General features: G+C 45.6%; 2 protein-coding genes across 2 annotated transcripts in view; both read left to right on the forward strand.

The window, feature by feature from the left end:
* Window positions 1-369: 369 nt before the first annotated feature.
* On the forward strand, window positions 370-6401 carry PRRG4 (proline rich and Gla domain 4). The gene is given in 6 exon segments (XM_065755460.1): window positions 370-396; window positions 398-572; window positions 3087-3250; window positions 4321-4369; window positions 4726-4861; window positions 5548-6401. Coding segments are annotated over 6 exon segments (780 nt in total). The 3' UTR covers window positions 5777-6401.
* Window positions 6402-13461: 7060 nt separating this feature from the next.
* The window catches only part of QSER1 (glutamine and serine rich 1), a 31722-nt gene continuing 27741 nt past the window's right edge, over window positions 13462-17442 (forward strand). Inside the window, exon 1 of the mRNA XM_065755462.1 lies at window positions 13462-13622. Within this exon, the coding sequence (XP_065611534.1) occupies window positions 13513-13622 (110 nt within the window). The 5' untranslated portion in view covers window positions 13462-13512. The remainder of the gene's footprint in view (window positions 13623-17442) is intronic.

Consider the following 17442-nt stretch of genomic DNA (forward strand, 5'->3'; position numbering starts at 1 on the left):
CGCCCTTTCCAGGAAGCGTTTGGTGCGGGGCACGGCGGCGGACGGTTCCCGGCAGCTGGCTCTCGGCTCGGAGCTGCGGCGGGTAGGCACGGCACGGGTTCTCCTTCTCCTCGTCGTGGCTCCCACGCGTCGCCGCTCCCGCGGGCGATCGCGGTTGTTTCAGCGGCGCGTGGAAGCCCGCAGGTTAACTGCGGAGCGAGCGGTGAGGGCTCACGGTCCATCCGGCTCCGTGTGGCCCCGTGCCCGCGGAGCGGTGGGGCGGCCCCGGCGACGTGTGCGGGGTTACGCAATGGCGCGCAGGACCTGTTCGGGTCGGTGCTTTCTGGTAGGGATCCGTGGGGCTGCGCGGCATGTGGGTACTTGCGTCGGATGACTTCATGTGTGGGACTCCTTGAAGGCTTCGTCATTCGGGAGGTTGCGTTGTCACGGTGTTGAGGTGCGGGTTTCTGTCGGGCAGGTACGTGCCATGCTGGGGCTGCTGCTGCTGCTGTGCCACATCCAGGTGCTCGTGTCGGCGTTTCTTCACCGAGTGCAGAGTCCGAGCAGCTCGGAGCAGCCCGACGCCACACACGGTAAGGTACTGCCGGCACGAGTTCGTGCTGGCCGGAAAAAAAAAATATCATTTCTTAACTCTGTAACTTTGTTTTTCCGGAGAAATCTTTGATAGCGCCTGGTTTGCTCCGAAAGTAATGCCTTCTATTTGTTTCCTAGCTACAAAGACCTCACTGACACTGTCAGAGCAAATTCTCAGCTCCAAAACACGATTTTTCAACATCGTCACTTCTGTTAATGGTCTGTTTTCACCGGTGATCAACAGGAGCTGCTTCCCTGCCAGACACTGTTCTGTCAGACTGCCCCTCCGCTGCCGTGTGCCACACAGCAACAAAATGCAATAGGATATTGGTGGGAAGGTTCAACCCTTGCTGCCACACCACCAACATTTGTCTCTGATGTTACAGGCTGACATAAAATAGGAGGCATTACTTTTTCCTCAACTCTGTGTCCCTTACAGCACCTTGAAACAAAGCACAGAGCTGCTATTGCAGGTCCTCAATTTGGAAGGTACAAATAAATGATGTCTCCAGGAAGGACTTGGGCACTGTGATGCATGTGGGATGCTGAACATTTAAGCGTCAGGGCTTCACAGATGAAAATGGAAAATAGCTGCCCTGTCTCCTTTCTCAGTGAACGAGGAGTGCTATAACTTTAACACAACCTTGTCAAAGCCGTCCCATTGAGGAGGGAACTCCTTTAGGGCAGCAGGTTGGGCAGAAAAATGCTGAATACAGGCTATTCATTAAAATCCGTACTGCTGTGGGGCAAACCAGAGTTGCCAGGCTGCCTCTTCTTTGAGTTCACAGCACAGAACTCTCCCCTGGCAATAAAAAGGCCTGAATCACTCCGAGGCAGAGCTGGAAGATGGGGTGCTCAACTTTTTTATCCAGTGATTTAGCAAGCAGAACAGTTGGCAAGAGTGTGGGGTACCTGCAGTGGGAGGTTAGTCCGTCAGCATTTTCTGAGCATCTTTTACCACCAGAGTGACTTTATTTGGCACCTTGTGTGGATGCATTTTTAATTAAACACCGGGCTTGCTAAAACTGGATTCACCATCTTGTTCAACTGCGGCCCAGGGACTGCAGAACTGCATCTAGCAGTGAGTTTCAAATTCATCTGTTTCATTCTCCAAATACTTCCTTAATCACCAGGTTGTGTGTTATTTGGAGGTGGAGACAGCTGCATATTGATTACGTCCTACAAAGTGATGAAGAGAGCAGATAAATGGATAAAGACTCCGAGAAAGAGATTGTATCGCTAGAATTTAGGGTTCCACACTTCACATTCCTTAAAATGCAGCAAAGTTAATTTGGAAGTATAGCTAATGTTGCTTGTGGTAAGGTATGGCCAGTTTCTTCTATACATACTGTAATATTTCTTCAACACGCTGTAATATTAAAAGCATAAACAACCAAGTTAGAATTGCATGTTCTTAGTTTTCAGAGAGCAAAATGTTTTGAGATAGCACTGCAAGAGTGCTATCTATCCATGAGGGTAAAAATTCCTGAATGATGTGATGATCTGGGAAAACAAACCAACAAGAACACAGAGCTCATTTGTAGCTGAATACCTTTATTCTGAGTCTCATCTCCTATTTTAGCTGTCTGGTATAGAACAATGCTGTTTCTGCATTACACTTGCAGAAATAATCCTATACTTGTGTTACTGAATCAAATAGTCTGGATTTCTTAGAGTACAGACTACACTTTCACTACCAGCCAAGCCAGAAAACTAATTTTGTTATATAAAGGTGATATTTCTTAAAAGAAGCTGTAGCAAGAACAGGCTAAAACTTGACTATGAAGAATGCCTGGTGAGAAAATGCATTCCTGTATCCCAAAGCCTTCTATAGTTTCACTAACTCCTCCGGAATCTTACCTCACAACTTACTCTTCAGGGCCTCGTGGCACCTAGAGTGAGCACAAAAGAAGAGAAGAATTAAAAGTCTTCAGGAGTGCCTGCTGCCAGCAGAATTCCTGTCACACATTAATTCAGAACAAACAAGCACGCCAGCCTTTACATAGAGCTTTCTGTCACAACAGTGAGAACAGATGTAAAATGAATAGGGCTGTGATTTAAGTTCTAACTTCTGTAAACAAACTTGCAGGATATTGAGAAATGTATTGTGAGGGTTTTGTTTTGTTTTTTTTTGCTTAGTTTAAATGTGATTGGATTTCTGTTTTCTGCAAGTATTACTTTGTTCTGAAGGGCTCTGATCCCAGAAGGGGTGCTACTAAAACTTGAACTTCCAGCAGCTGTCCTGAGAACCAAACACTCTTGGCCAGTACAAAGGATAGCTGAAATGCTTTATGGGAGGAAAGTATTTCTATTTTATATTGCATAGTTAGAAAAGATAGAGGCGAAGAAAACAGGAGGAGAGCTTTGTGCCTCTTTCTCCTACACGTAGCTGAGACATACTAGGGGAAGAGGGAGTCAACACAGTCCTGTAGGATATTACCCACTCTTTAAAAACTGTTAAGATTTACTCTTCCTAACTTGTTTTAAATAACTTTTTTTTTTTATTTAACCAGTGCTCACATCTGCAAAGGAGGCCAATTTATTTATTGGGCGACATCTTCTGAACAACAGGTTTGATTTTGAAGCATTCACACCAGATAACCTGGAAAGAGAATGTATGGAAGAGCTGTGCAGCTACGAGGAAGCCAGAGAAATTTTTGAAGACACTGACAGAACGGTAATTGTTCAAACAATTTAACATACTAAAAAAGGCTGCTCAACAGATGATTACTGTTTTTAAATCCCATGGCCCTTAAGAAAATAGCACGTGAGACAACTGCTTATTTCACAGTAGCAGCAGAGGTCCAAATTAGGCAGAATTCCTGCTCTAGATATACAGTGAATGTGCTTGCACTATTCCCTTCAAGACTTTAGACGAGGGCTCCAGTTCTGCAAAACTACTGTAAATGAAACTTCACAAGTACCACTTGTCAGTATTCCTATCTGTGCTTCAGAGCCTCACTGCTTTTCTTAGCACTTTCTCAGCATCTTTCTCAGGTTGAATGCATTCCACATGCTCACTGTATTCACTGGCTGATTTCATCCTTGTCTTATGCCAAGTGTTTTGTAAGAGAATAGTACAAGCTAGATCTGCAGTTTAGCTACTGAAGAGTATTCCTGTTGGATCATCTTCTAAATTGCTGCCTATATACAACTTAGAATAAAATCCCTATTAAAAAATACTTAAAAAAACCCTTTCAGCCCAGCAGTAAAACATAAAGGCTGTCTGAAGACTGACTCACTGCAGGAAGCAATACTCTCTTCCTGATCCTAGATGTGCTCTGCACTAACTCAGAACAGGCAAGGAACACCTGAAGTTGAAAATGATTGCAATTGTGAGAGAGTTAAATCAGATTCCTGTGGAGTTTTTTACACTTAATGTAAAGCAATCGTGTAGCACGAATGTTTTTCTCTACTGTGAATTCAAATACTGCTCATGCAAATGTCTGATTCTTAAGAACTTGACTTTACCTCATTAGTACTCTTCTGTAGGGATTTACAAAGGTTAACCACATTTTTTGTGTCAGAATATGTGCTAGCTTCCACTGTGGTCAGGCAGAAATATCTCTGCATGTTCTAATTCTTACATTAGACAGTTAATGCAGTATTGTTGTTCAAAACTGCATTTTATTCTTTGAGAAATTGCAATTTTTATGCAAACTTGCTATGGTGCTGTACTTTAAAACAAGGTCAATAAGCCTGCTGATTACAGATCTTTTTAAAATCTGCTCCTTTGTATTTTTAAAGACACAGTTTTGGAACGACTATTCAACTACAGGTCCCAGGATAAAAGCAGGTGAGTCACCCTTTTCTTTTCTCATATTGCAGTGTTTTATTGTAATGCATTCTTAAAAATACACCATGTATTCAGTGAGCAGATGCACAACTCAGTCAAGGTCACGAGTGCATGAAATAATATTTGGAAGGAGAGACGTCTCCAAAGTTTCATGTACAGAAAAGGAAACATCTGCTCACTTTTGCTTTAGGATGAATGTGAACAGCAGTCTTGGCTCGCATTGCACAGATATGATGGCTTCTCAGAGCAAGCTAGATGTTTGTGAAAAAGAGCAGCATGAGTACTTCATAGTGCAAACTGTTGAGGACACAGGCAGAAAGAACCCTATCTGAAAACAACCTGTGTTTTAATTTCAGGTGATGAAACACTACAAAAAATTAACATTACAGGACTTCTCATCGGTCCAATTGCTGCTGGAGGAATGCTAGCCATAATAGGACTACTGATCTTCTACTGCTGCAAAGATAGATGTAAATCAAGGCAACCACCAGGGTAAGGAATTTTATTGCTTAAAACTAAGACAACCAGTTTGGTCTCTTAGGGTGGCATTTAACAACCACCAGTGGTTGGTCTAACTGTATCCTCAGGGAAGCCAATAGGAAAATTCTGACTTTCCTGGAAGCAAAATCATAATGGTGAGCACTAGTTAAGCTAAAGTTAATCAGTAACACGAAAACACAGAACAGAACAACACTTGCATGGCTGACATAACTTCTGGTTATTGGGTGGTTTTGTTTGGTGTGCATTGTCTTAGATCCAAAACACTCTTACTAAAATACTTTAATCGCTCGGGGCCTACAATGAAAGGTCTAACATGTTTTATTTTATGTGTAAAAGTAGATTAGGTGACATGCCATGAAGGGCATACACTCTATGTCAGATGTGAAAGGAATTAGGTTGGAGAAAATGCTTCTCTGTTAATTCTCCAGCCCTGCTTGTCCAGTCATCATAGACTTCAAGGAGCACAGGAGGACTCTCTGCTCTCTTTTCCCTAAAAATTTTCCATTAGTGAACTATTCCTACAGCGTAGCTTGAAGAGAGTATTTGGAGTCTGGTGTTTACAATCATTAAAGGCAAGGGTGTTTATTTTTGTTGGGGTCTTAATTTTACAGCAAAGATGACTTCTTTCTTCATTAAAAGAAAAGCTGCTATTGATAAATGCTGTTAACTTCATGTAGGCACTTGGATCATGGAAGAAGCAGAAGACGTAGCTCAACTTCCATCTTCAGAAGGCACGAAGAACTTTCTTTAAATCCACTTCCTCCCAGAACTGATGATTCAGGACTACCAACTTACGAGCAAGCGGTTACTTCAAGTGGACAACATGATGCACCACCACCCCCCTACCCAGGGCCCCCAAAATGGGTACGGGCATTTAGGAAGTCTATGTCACTTCCTGCCCCCTAACTACAAACCTCCTCCAGAAGGGAGGAGGAGGCATTACTGAAGCATAACAAACTTTTTAAAAAGTTCACTACCTTGCACATTGCAAGATGGCTTACAAAAATGTGAAAGACTGTTAGCACAACTAGGAGCGAGCCAGAATCCCATCTAGGAGAAGGAAGTGTTGCAACAAGCTACAGGACTATTCTTGGCACAAGGTTATCGTGCTACAAAGAGAAAACATGCAAAGAAAAACAGTAAGTCTTGTACTGCCACTCTTCCACATGTGCTATGAGCCATCCCATCATATTATTGATGTTGTATTAATAGCTTCATCTTGTTTCTTTAGAAGGAACATTATTTTAATTGGTTTTATTGACAGTAACCATTTTTTGTGACTTAATACTTTCAGTCATCATAAGAAGGCTACTGTGTTGTTCTACGTTTTACTGCTGTGTGGATTCTCTACTCATTCTAGTAATAGATTTGGGTATGAAAATCATTTAATGAGTTTATCTTCCTCGTGTGAACATATTACTGCTTCTGGATTACAATGGTTCACTTTAAACTTTGCTGGTAAACATTACTTAATTTGATGTATTTTTTTGATTGTTATATTGGATGAAAAGGAATAAAAATTGCATGGCACATTACAACAAAAATACACTTAAATCAGATTTTTTTGATAACTCCAGCTTTTTGTCTAGAGCAGAACACAAGTAGAGAACTATGGGCTTTTGGAAGTGACAGAGAGAACAATGAACAAATAACTAGAGATTTATTCCCTGCTAAAATTATATTCAGCCTTCTTTGTCTGGAAAGTACTCAGGTTTCACAGATGATGCTCCTCTAGCAGTTTGAACTTGATATTGAGGAAAATACATATTTTAAATGTGAAATAATATGCCAAACTATGTTATTTTTTCCTAGGAATCAAAAAATACAAATGAAATGGAAGCGATAGAGAACTTGAAAAGACAGGGATTTCACAGGGCTTGTGAACGTTGAGGTTCTTTAATGATTAAACTACAGAAATAGTACAGAAACTGCACCTTCTATAGAGCATAACACTTCAGATGTAGTCAGTGATCTGCAGTTTAGATCCTGAAGGTACTGAAAATATGCACTGACTGACACTCAAATGCTGGTTACCTACAGCACAGCCATTTGCAAGATATGTTTAACCTTAAATAAAGTATAAATAAAATAAAAACAAAATAAAACATTAAATAAAAAAAATTTAACTTAAATTTACCTCATCTTGGATAGGAAAAAAAATTCAAGCAGTTCATTGGGTTGCCTCTTTTCTAAATGAGACACCGAGGAAAAAATACACAGTACTTCATTTCTCTCTGAACAGGTTTAAACACGTCACAGAACTTAAATGCTCTTACCCATCACCTTGGCCCACTTCCCAAAACGCAGTTTCCGTGTTGTCCTTTCAACATCACAGAAGGTTACATCATGCAACCTCTTACAAACACGGACAGATGATTACTTAGAGCAAATAACTGAGGGTCACAAAAGTAGTCTCCAACTCTGTCAACTGGAAAATAAGTCACTTAACCTGTTTTCTGCATCAGTGAAATGAGAGAGCCTACTATTTCATTTCTCAAATCCTCTGGTGAGCAACATTTAAGCATTATATATTTTAGGTTTTTTTTTCATGAATAAATGTGTGTGTGCACATGTGAATTCACTGCTAGAACAAAAACAGTACCACATGAAAGCGTATTCTCTTGCTGCAGTTCAGGAAGAGGTGATTCAGGAAGCATTTGACTCTGCTTCTGTCACAGACTACAGCAGCAAGCTTCTTTATTGGCTTCAGCTGCTTTGGGACTGGAGTGGAAAATGTAAGAACTGATCACTTATTATTAACAATGTAATGTGCTACCACATTATTTCAAAACTGCACCGGTCCCAAACCTGATGTAAATATTTTTCTGTTGCCCTAACGATGCCTACTTACACAAACCAGATTTTCTTTCATTTTTTTTCTTTTTCTATTAAAAACCTCACCTGCCAACAGACGTTTTAATGCTTCTGCCCTCCCTTGTTCCATGTGATGAAGAACAGGAAAGAAACCTCAGGTACAATACTCACCTCAAGCTCACTCTCTTTACACTGTAAATATCTTCATTCTTATACCATACAGATTTACCACCGTATCATTTTCACAGTTAGGAAATCTCCTGTTTCCCTCTCAAAGCTGTTCAACCCATCTCCACAAATACCATGCTCTTAATTCAGTGGTAGCTTCCACTTCTGGTAGTCACTGGTTCTTGTGACTCAACGTATTTTGGCCCTCCTCTTACCCCTCTGACACAGCCTGCTGAATGCACTTGCCCTAGTTACCTTTTCATTCCAACTTCTAAGTGCTGGCATTTTGGTGGGAGAGAGGCAGCAGTATTTAAAACACTGCTACACTATTTCCTTGCAAAACAGCTTCTGATAAACATCTGCCTATTTATTGGAATTCAAATTCAGCCTATACTAAATTACTAAATTAAGCCACACTGTTAGCCCACAGCAGAAATAAAATAGCTGGATTTGTACTTCTCCAAACCACACAAGATGAACTGAAAAAGCTGGTGAGAACTCAGAGGGCAGCAAACGTTCAAAGATACAATGAAGCACTCAACTGAACTGAGACGAGGAATACAACTGGTAGGGTGCAGGTTCATTGACCTCAAGCCAGAGCCACGGACCTAACAGAAAAAAATACTTCTGCCTAGAAATTGGCATGTTTTGAGAGCAAAGGCTTCATTTAAATTCTCTTTTCTCCTACATTTCACTGCATTTCTCCCACTTGCCTCACACAGGTTCTAAATAATAGTTCATAAGTGAGCTGAATGCACTCATCCAGCAAAAACAAAGGCTGTTCTAGAGAGCACGTGAGTTGAACCAACTCAAGCATAAGCAGCAGTGCCTTACAAGTTGTGGAACCACAAGATCAGGAGGAGCACTGGGAAAATGAGGGAAATGAGGACTTTGCTCTCACTGGTACAGCACGCTTTCTGCCAGCTCACACATCAAGTGCCATAATTATGTAGATAAACCTCACTTCTCTTCCTGAAGATTGTGATTCATGTGTTTGAAATTATACCCTAGCTTTTTTTCTTCTTTAAATCAAATAAAGGCACCGAGCATAAATAAAGAAATGCAAAGAGTACTTGCCCTGAGGCTCACAGGTAAAGTCCATTCTTTGAAAGGCAGCACTTGCTTCCCTATTTACACATTTACTAGCATCTAGTTTGACATTTGAAGAGGCCAAGTGACAAAGAAAACGCAAAACCTGATCTGTTAGGCAACTTTCTGCTTAGATCAGGCTCACAATGACAACCAAAAGAACAGTGATTGCTAATATAGGCTTGACCAAGACCTGTGTCAGTCCAGAGTAGCACCTAGTGATTTACTTCTCATTGCTTCTTATGGAAGATAGCAGAGCTTAGTAGTGTGTGCATGTATACAAAGCCCACACTAAGGTCTTACATCCACATCCTGTAATGTCTGTGCAACATAAAATAAAGAAGCTTCAGAAATGTTACTCTGCACTCTTTCGACAACCAGTCCATCAGTCCCAGCTCAGCATTGGCCCAAACATCTTCAAACTCCATGGGGTCACATGTACTCACATTATTTGCATATTTTTAATCTTTAAAACATTAATTTTCATAAATGTTTGCACATCTCTGTTCTGCTAGTTTCCATCAACCTTAGAAAGTCAATTTTCTCAGGACAAAAGCTCTGTAAATGCTTAGCAGTTAGCTTTGTCAGCAAATGGAGAAGTGTTAGCCACTATCACCAGCCACCAAGACATCTGTGTATGCCAGTGAGCTATTTATGATGCTGTGATAGTTCCAAAATAAAGCACTATCATGATCTGCAATACGATCCTTTTGTCTACTTTCACCAACCTAGTCATAAGCTCAGACATGCAGAATTAGCTGCATGCTGTGCTTTAACCACTTTCTTTGCTGAACAGCTGAAGCTGCTGGTCAGCTTGCTGATCCAGCACCTTCTGGTGCCTCTGACTCCACGCTGTTTGCACGACTCTTCTCAGCCCAAAGTTACCCTGACACGTCAATCTTTTTGCTGCAAAACACGGTTAAACACGTGGGAAAAAGCTGAGAAAAGAGCAAAAACAGGCATCTCCTGTTAAGGAAAGGCAAAGAACAGATATGGCACCCTCTGTAAAAGAGGGCAGTGCATGTGGACAGGCAGTGGGGAAGCCCTGTAGAGCCAGGTTTGTTTTACCTGCTATTAAAAGGATGCCAAAAGCTCAGGCAGCAACTGCTGGCCCTGAGAAGAATTGCTCCATTCAGCACCACCTGCTGCCTATTGCACAAAGGCCCTGAGTGGTGCTACCCTGGTATTTGACATCTGTGGTACTGTTAAAGCTGTACATACCATGGAGCCTTCTGCCTGTACATAACTACACCAGGAAAATACTTGATCACACTCAACAGATGCATTAACGTGAGAACTAACAGCATGCTACGGAACAACTAAGTCAATAAATGTGCTTTATTCTGGCCCTGGATTTGTGACTGACTTAACGACTTTAATTACGACCATATCACATTTTTGTGACTCATTACTGTCAAATCACATGATTTTGATGACAAATCATGACTAGAACTGTCAACCACCCATTAGTTGGGTCCTACATTTCATCTGGCACACGGCCACTTATAAGATAAAATTAAGCCTTAAAAAGTGACATTACCTTTAAGCATTGTGTACCATTAAGTTATTTTATTAGGAAAAGGAGAGAGAGGAATGGGAAGTTTCACTAAGGGGCAGGTAAATTAGCTAACAGTTCTGCAGGAGCTGGCTTGATTCTGCCTATGGAGAAGGAGGGGCAGAGAAACCCACTACTGTCTGTGGAAACATCTTCTCAAGCACTCTGTCTAGACATTTCTATACTGAACACAACACGAGCTACCTCAACATCTTGTCATCAAGAGTAAGTTTCCTGCTTTCATCATGGAAAGTTGTTCAGGGAGAAGAAAAGCAGCAGAAATTCAGCACTGCCCCATGCCACTAAGGGCTGCTAAGCTGCACAGATTGCGTTATGGTGCTGTAATTTAAGAGCTTACTCGTAATACCTTGTTGTTCAGAAAAATAACAAATATTTGATTAAAGAAACAAATACAGTATAATAGCTGGCTACAAACAATTATGAGCTACAGAGCTGGATCTGTTAAAGCCCACTGAAGGGTCGGTCTCTCAGCACTGAGCAATAATTGCTTTTGAAATTGATGCATTCCTTATGAATGCAAGAATTGAGACATTTCCAGACAACATTCAGAATCATTGAAACCGACTATTAAAGACACACCTTAATGCATACACATCATCAGGATTTATCAAATACTTCAGACAACATAAAAGAACCCATTCTACACACTCTTTTATTCACAGAGGACAGCATTGCAAAACATCCTTCTGCCACAAAGATAAAACACCAAACTTCAGTGGAGCTTTCCAAGAACAGTTACAGGGATCAGTTTGATGAGAAAAGCATAGGAGCCTCCCAGGTTCCTCAGAAGTCGAGTCTCTCAGACACAGGAAATGCAAACAATGGGATAATATGGCTTCACATGGTGTTTACAAGCACTGTGGAGGTGTTCTCAGCCATGTCTGTGGTATACTGATGCTTGCACTTTCAGTTCAGACCACTAAACGAGCTGTCTTTTCCCTGCCTATAGATCTCAACTGATGTTCGTTGCTTGGAATGTCTTATGCAATAGGACTTTATAAACACGTGTCAGTATTAACATTTACTCCTCTCTAGAGAAATAATCTGTAAAGAAAATACACATCAGCAGCTCAAATTCTTCTCCGTTAGCATACAACTGGAGGAGTTTTCTGCCATCAGGCCTGCATCACATGTAAAACAACAACCAGCTGTGCCCTCCCAGAGAAAGGCCCCTGCTGCAAGCAGGGCAGGTGCTCATTTTTACAAACAGAAGAAAAACTCACTCTGCTGGTTTGTCCTTGGCATGCTCTGTTCCACTCTCCTCCCTCTGCCCTGGCCTCTCAGCACCTCTCCTCAGCCTTTTCCACATAGACAGCGTTGGCACTCACCTGCCCTCCCAGCACAGGTCTTCTGCTTCTTGAGGCTGAGCTCAGCAAACACAGGAACTCAACTTTCCCTCATAAAACCTCCCAGCTGACTGCTTTCCTACCCAATGCTGAGCACTCCCCCACTCTGTTCATGCACTGAAATGCTGATTTATGCCACACACCTAATCTGATTGACTGCAAACAAAGAAGTTTCTCCTGCCTGTATTTCCCTGCAAAACCCTGTGGTTTGACATTGCCTCAAGTGCTACATATTGAACCTTCAGAGGCCTTAATCAGCCATGAACACAAACCTCTCTCTTGTGAGCAGTACCAATACCTTTAGGTGTGCACTCACTCACTTCCCAGGTAAGCAGCCCTCATCCTGGGGTGTCACTCTTCTCCTATCAACCTCCACAATTCTTATCTAGTGACACATCTGTACAATTATAAAAATAAAAAAAATCTAAGATAATTTTGTCCAGCCCCAACCCAGCCCCACTAAACCTTCTCCTTAAGTTCTACACCCAACCTTTCATAAAGCACCACTAGGAACACTGAGTCCACCGCCTCCCTGTGCAAACCCATCACCTGTTCCTAGGAAAAAATTCTTCTTCAACCCCAACCCAAACCTCCCACAGAACAACGTGACATTCCCCACCAACCTGACAGCTACCCTGAGCAAGAAACCAACTCCCTCCTTCCCACAACTGCTTTTCAAAGAGATACATAACAGCTTCCCTGAAACTGCTCGTCACCAAACCGAGCACCCGCACTAAAACCAAACCCTTTAGCAGGCCCAACCTCGACCCCACAGCCGCGGACCCAGCGCTCTCCCCTCAGATTTATTCAATTCTTCCGCGGGGGGAGGTGGCCGCAGGTCACGTGGCGCGGTCACGTGCCCGCCGCCGGCGGCGCCCTAAAGGCGCTGCGCGTACACCTGCGCGCCCGCGGGGCAGGGTCGCGCTCGGTCGGTCGTCCCCGCACCCTGCGCCCGCCGAGGCAGTGCCGAGCGGCCTCGCCGCCCCCTGTCTTGTCGCGGCCGGGCAAGCGGTGCCCGTGCCCGGCGTCACGCCGCGGAGCGCCGCTCCGCTCAGCGGGAACAAGATGGCCCCGCCCCGGCCCCTCCAACAAAGCCCTAGCGCTCCGCTCGACGCGGCTCCGCCGTGCCGCCGGCCTCTCCCCTCTCCGCCCGGCCCGGCCTCCCCATCCCGCCCACCCTCTCCCGCCCCGGTGGCGGCCACCACCTCCCCCCCCGCCCCCCCAGCCGCCGGGCCCGGCCCGGCCGCCCCGCCAGGCCGCGCGTCCCCGCTCACGCATCTCCACCCCTGCCCCCCACCCCCCCCCACCCGTCCGCGGCGCCGGGCCCCGCTCGCTCCCCGCGACGGGCCGTGGCGGGGAGGTGCATCCTGGGAAGGAGCGGCCCGACATGGGTCCCCGCCTGCCCGCCGCGCAGCCCCCGCCGCCGCCTGCGGCTCCGCGCGGCTGAGCGGCAGGGAAGGGAGCGGAGGCGGGGAGGGGGGGCCGGGCCGCGGCGGCCTGGCCCGCGGCGGGGAGGGGGCCGCGGCGCCGCCCGCCCCGCATGAGCCGGAGGGGGGGGTGCCGCTCCCACCCTCCCCGCTCGCTCCCCGCCGCCGCCGCCCTGCGCGCAGGGCCCCAGCGGAGCCCCCGCCGCCCCGCGCCCTGCCCCGATGATGGACAGGAACTATCCTCCGACCCCCAGCTTCGCCGAGCCCTTGGCCCCGGCCGCCGCGCAGCCCGCCGCCGCCTGGGCCTACGAGCGGGGCGCCCCGAAGCCCAGGTGAGGAGCGGCCGCCGGGGGCACGCGGCGGGGAAAGGCCGCGGTCTGAGCCCGGGCCCGGCTCGCGGCTAGCAGCGGGGCCCGGCGGCGGACGAGGCCGCTCGTTGCGGCCCTGCGGTGGGGCGGGCTGCCTGCGCGGGGCGCGCCGCCGCCGCTCTCCGCCCCGGAGGCTCTTGCCGGGCTGCGGCGCCGCGGGTTCAAGAGTTCAGGCGGCGGTGGCTCGGCCGGGCCGGGTGGGGAGCCGGGCCCGCGCGCGGAGGGGGAACAATGCGGCGCGGCGGAGGGGTGACCTCGACCCGCAGCCGCCGCTCGGCGTGAGCTGCCCGCCTGCCGCTTCCAGCGCTGCGTGCGGGTCGCCGATCCGGCTGAGAGCGCTGAGTTGGTGGAGTTCCGGGAAAGTGCGGAGATAGCCGGGCTGTCTCGTTGGCCTTGCGGTGCTCTCCGAGTGCGGAGCTCCGCTGGCCGAAAGGAGCGTCGTTTGGGTGGTGAGATTTGTGTCGGTGGATCTGCGGTGCCGTTCTGCGAGGCGTGGTGTGAAGGTAAAAGGCAGTCTGAGGATGAAAAGCTGCGTTTTAGTTGGGTGCACGTGTAGCTGGGGTCATGCAGGTATCCAAACATGTTTGGTTCGTGCGGTCAGATTAGGGAGCATCAGGTCAGAAGGACGGCTGCATTCATCTGGTCCGGCCTCATCGTGCAAGCCACAGCACCGCTTTTTGTTGTTTCCCTGTGCTTGGAGTTGGAGCTTATGCTTCAGAAGGTTGTGTTACAAATTCCCAGTGAATTCGCAGAGTCCTTAGGTCATAGGGTTTGGAAGATAGTCAAGTCCGAGCTCCCGCTGCAGCAGGTTAGACAGGAAAGTGCCCAGGTGGCTCTTGAATCTCCAGGGACGGAGACCCCACGGTCTCTGTGGGCACCCGGTTCTGATTCAGCACAGAAACACGAGTGGCTGCTCTGCTCTTCGTCCCTTACTCCTGAGCTGAAGGTGGCCGCCTTCAGTATTTCAGTTCCAAATCTCCTCGTGGTCCCCTTGATGCTGGCAGTCCCATGGTAAGTCATGCTTTCCCAAGTATGAGTTCTTTAAAATTTCCATCAATTTTCTGCGTTATGTTCTTACTAAGAAAAACAATTTTTGAAGTTTGTTAGCAGGCATTCTTTTCTTTTTTTTTTTTAACTTAATTTATTCTGTTTTCTCCTGGGTGCCCTCCAATTGATTGTCATTCTTCCCGAACTGCAGACAGCACACTTTATAAGCAATTAAATCAATGTTAAGAAAGAAGATAATAGGATCTCTGTGTGGCCTGGGGCTCCGGGCTCCCTGTTTCTCAGAGAACTGCAAGGAGCATTGGGTTCCTGGGCACAACCTGGCCCCATGAAGCTGCTGCCATCCCTTCAGAGTTACCAGTGTGGTTAAATAAAATCTTCCACTGTTCTTTTTCATCTTCCTTTTTAATTGTTGGACTCCTCTTAATCACGTTAATATGTTGGCCGCAGCGGTAGTCAGCAACATGCCCTTTTTGTGTTGCTCTTGCCAGTTTTCAGCATCTGTGGAGGATCATGTCATCTGTTCCATGAAGAAGCTTTGTATTTTCCAGGTCAGTTAAGAATACGTAGCGCAGAGCAGCAGCGGATCCCTCCGAGGTCTTTGAAGACACACAAGTGCTTGGTGATTATTTCCTACACTCTGAAAAACAACCACCCTGCTTTCAAACATGGCTTCAATCTTTTTAATAGGTGCTATTTTAAAGCAATATCAGTTATATTTTGGAAACTCCTTTATGGGAATGGAATGGGGAGTGGTTCCAAGACGAGTACCGTGCAGAAGCTCACGGTATCATTGCCTGCCACCTTTAACTCTCAGCCTGCTAATGAAAGAAATATCAGAATAGGATTACAGAATGCATTCCTCATATGGTGGTATTTTTGCTACGCTTTAGGAAGCGGTGTTAGATCTTGCTTTCAGTTCCTAAAAGTTTTGCCTTGAGGTGTGTAGATGGTGATGAATGATATTGCCTTTAAAGATGTCAACTGAAATGTTTTAAGCTGATTGTGTTTTCTTTCTTAAATGGTAGCAATATCAGGATGAAAAAGAACTATGACTCATAATACTCTCCAAGTTCTCCTATACTGGGTTCTTAGTTAGGGTTCACCTGGTTTTACTAAGGATTAAAATACCCCATCTACAGTAAGATGTAAGCTGCACTGTGGACAGTGTTAAGTGCAGATTCATTGTGCATAGGTGTTTTGGGTTCTGCTCTCCCTGATATTCACCTCAGTGTGGGTGGAGGTCTGGGATGTCAGAGCTGCACTGGTCACGGCTGAGGCTGTAGGCAGGTTGTGAAGGTGCTGATGGTTTGCACTGTAGATTGCTTCACGGTGTTTCAAATGCTGGTTCTGATTGTGTCTGACGGGCTGAAGCTGTGCTGGTCTGATGTTAAATCACAAAAATGTGTGCCGTGTTCTTCTGGTACTTGCCTGGGAAGAGTGTGGCCTTCAGGTGGTACAGCCAGCAATATTTCCATCAGGCTGGTGTGATATTTATGCTGGTGCAGGCTGTGTTGTGGCAGGCTGTGTTCCCTTTGTGTGCAGGGCCATGTTCGCAGTCGTGGCTCATCAAAATGATTTCTCCTCCCTACAAGCCCTGCTCCTGTCGTCCTGCACTTAACTTCAGCCATCTGGTTTTTATCCTGCTCCTTATTTCTTGCAGGCACTGTTTTGTCTGTGCAATGGCACCGTTCCTATCAAAGGAAGCACGTTGTGGAGTATCGTAAGGACGCTGTTCCCAGGTTTGCTGTGACATAACTTAGCCTGTAGTAGGTAGAAGTCAACAAACTGGGAGCAAATGATAGAAGTGGAAATCAATGGAACCTCTTTATTAGCTAAGGAGAGATGGCTCGCACTGAGGACCCTGCAGCAGGAGGGCTGAAAGGGGTGTTCCTGTCATCCACACTCCCCGTTCCCCCCACACCTCTTATGCTGTCTGTCTGCAGCTGGAAGGAGTTCCTGCTGAATGCTGCTCGTGACCTCTTTCTCTTGGAAAACCTTATTTCTGCACAGGCACTGTCTCTTTGGTGGTGCAGTCCCATTTTGAGTAGTAAATCCATCTGTTACTTTCTTGAGGAAAAACACAGTCTTTAGTGGACGTCTAGTAGTTGGAGAGACTATCATAACTACTTGTAAAGAGAAATGCAAAAAGGCAATAATGCTGCTGAGTTTCCAGTTGAGTGCATGTCCAGCTCGGCGAGCCCTCTTGTTTTCATTCAGAGAAGGATTTTTGCTAATTGCTCTTCTTTGGTGTTAGCCCAGCTCTAGGACCTAATCCCATGTTGCGTGTGACTGAATGACGGTCACAGTTATTTGTTATTTTAAACTTGATGGCAACTGCTGTGCTCTCCAACGTTTCTTCTGGCCTGACAGTCTTTGTCCATCTCTGTCCTGCCCAGACGTACGGGTTTTATAGCATTAAATTTGAGACAGTTCTTTACAATAGATAGTGCTGACATTTGGTTGGTGTGACCTATATTTATAGCACCTAATCTAAAATAACAAACTGCTTAGTGATAGTTCAGAGGGAAAGTTATGTAACTGCGAGACTTCAACTTTTATAACACACTGTTAGGATGTTTTGGGGTTTTTTTTGAAGCTTACCCTTTTTGCTTGCTGTAACAGCTGTACGACTGTGGCTCTGGTAGGGCTCAATCTGAAGTTGTAGTAGATTTGTGCAGAGTTATAGGAATTGTAGAAGATAAAAAGGAAAAAATGCAGACAATATATAGAATGAAACGAAATGTCCTGAGAGGTGAGAACAGTGTTTGTTGTTAAA

This window comes from Cyrtonyx montezumae, unplaced genomic scaffold, assembly GCF_038088225.1.
Source record: "Cyrtonyx montezumae isolate F1298 unplaced genomic scaffold, pur_monq_1.0 scaffold_10, whole genome shotgun sequence".
NCBI classification, from domain to species: domain Eukaryota; kingdom Metazoa; phylum Chordata; class Aves; order Galliformes; family Odontophoridae; genus Cyrtonyx; species Cyrtonyx montezumae.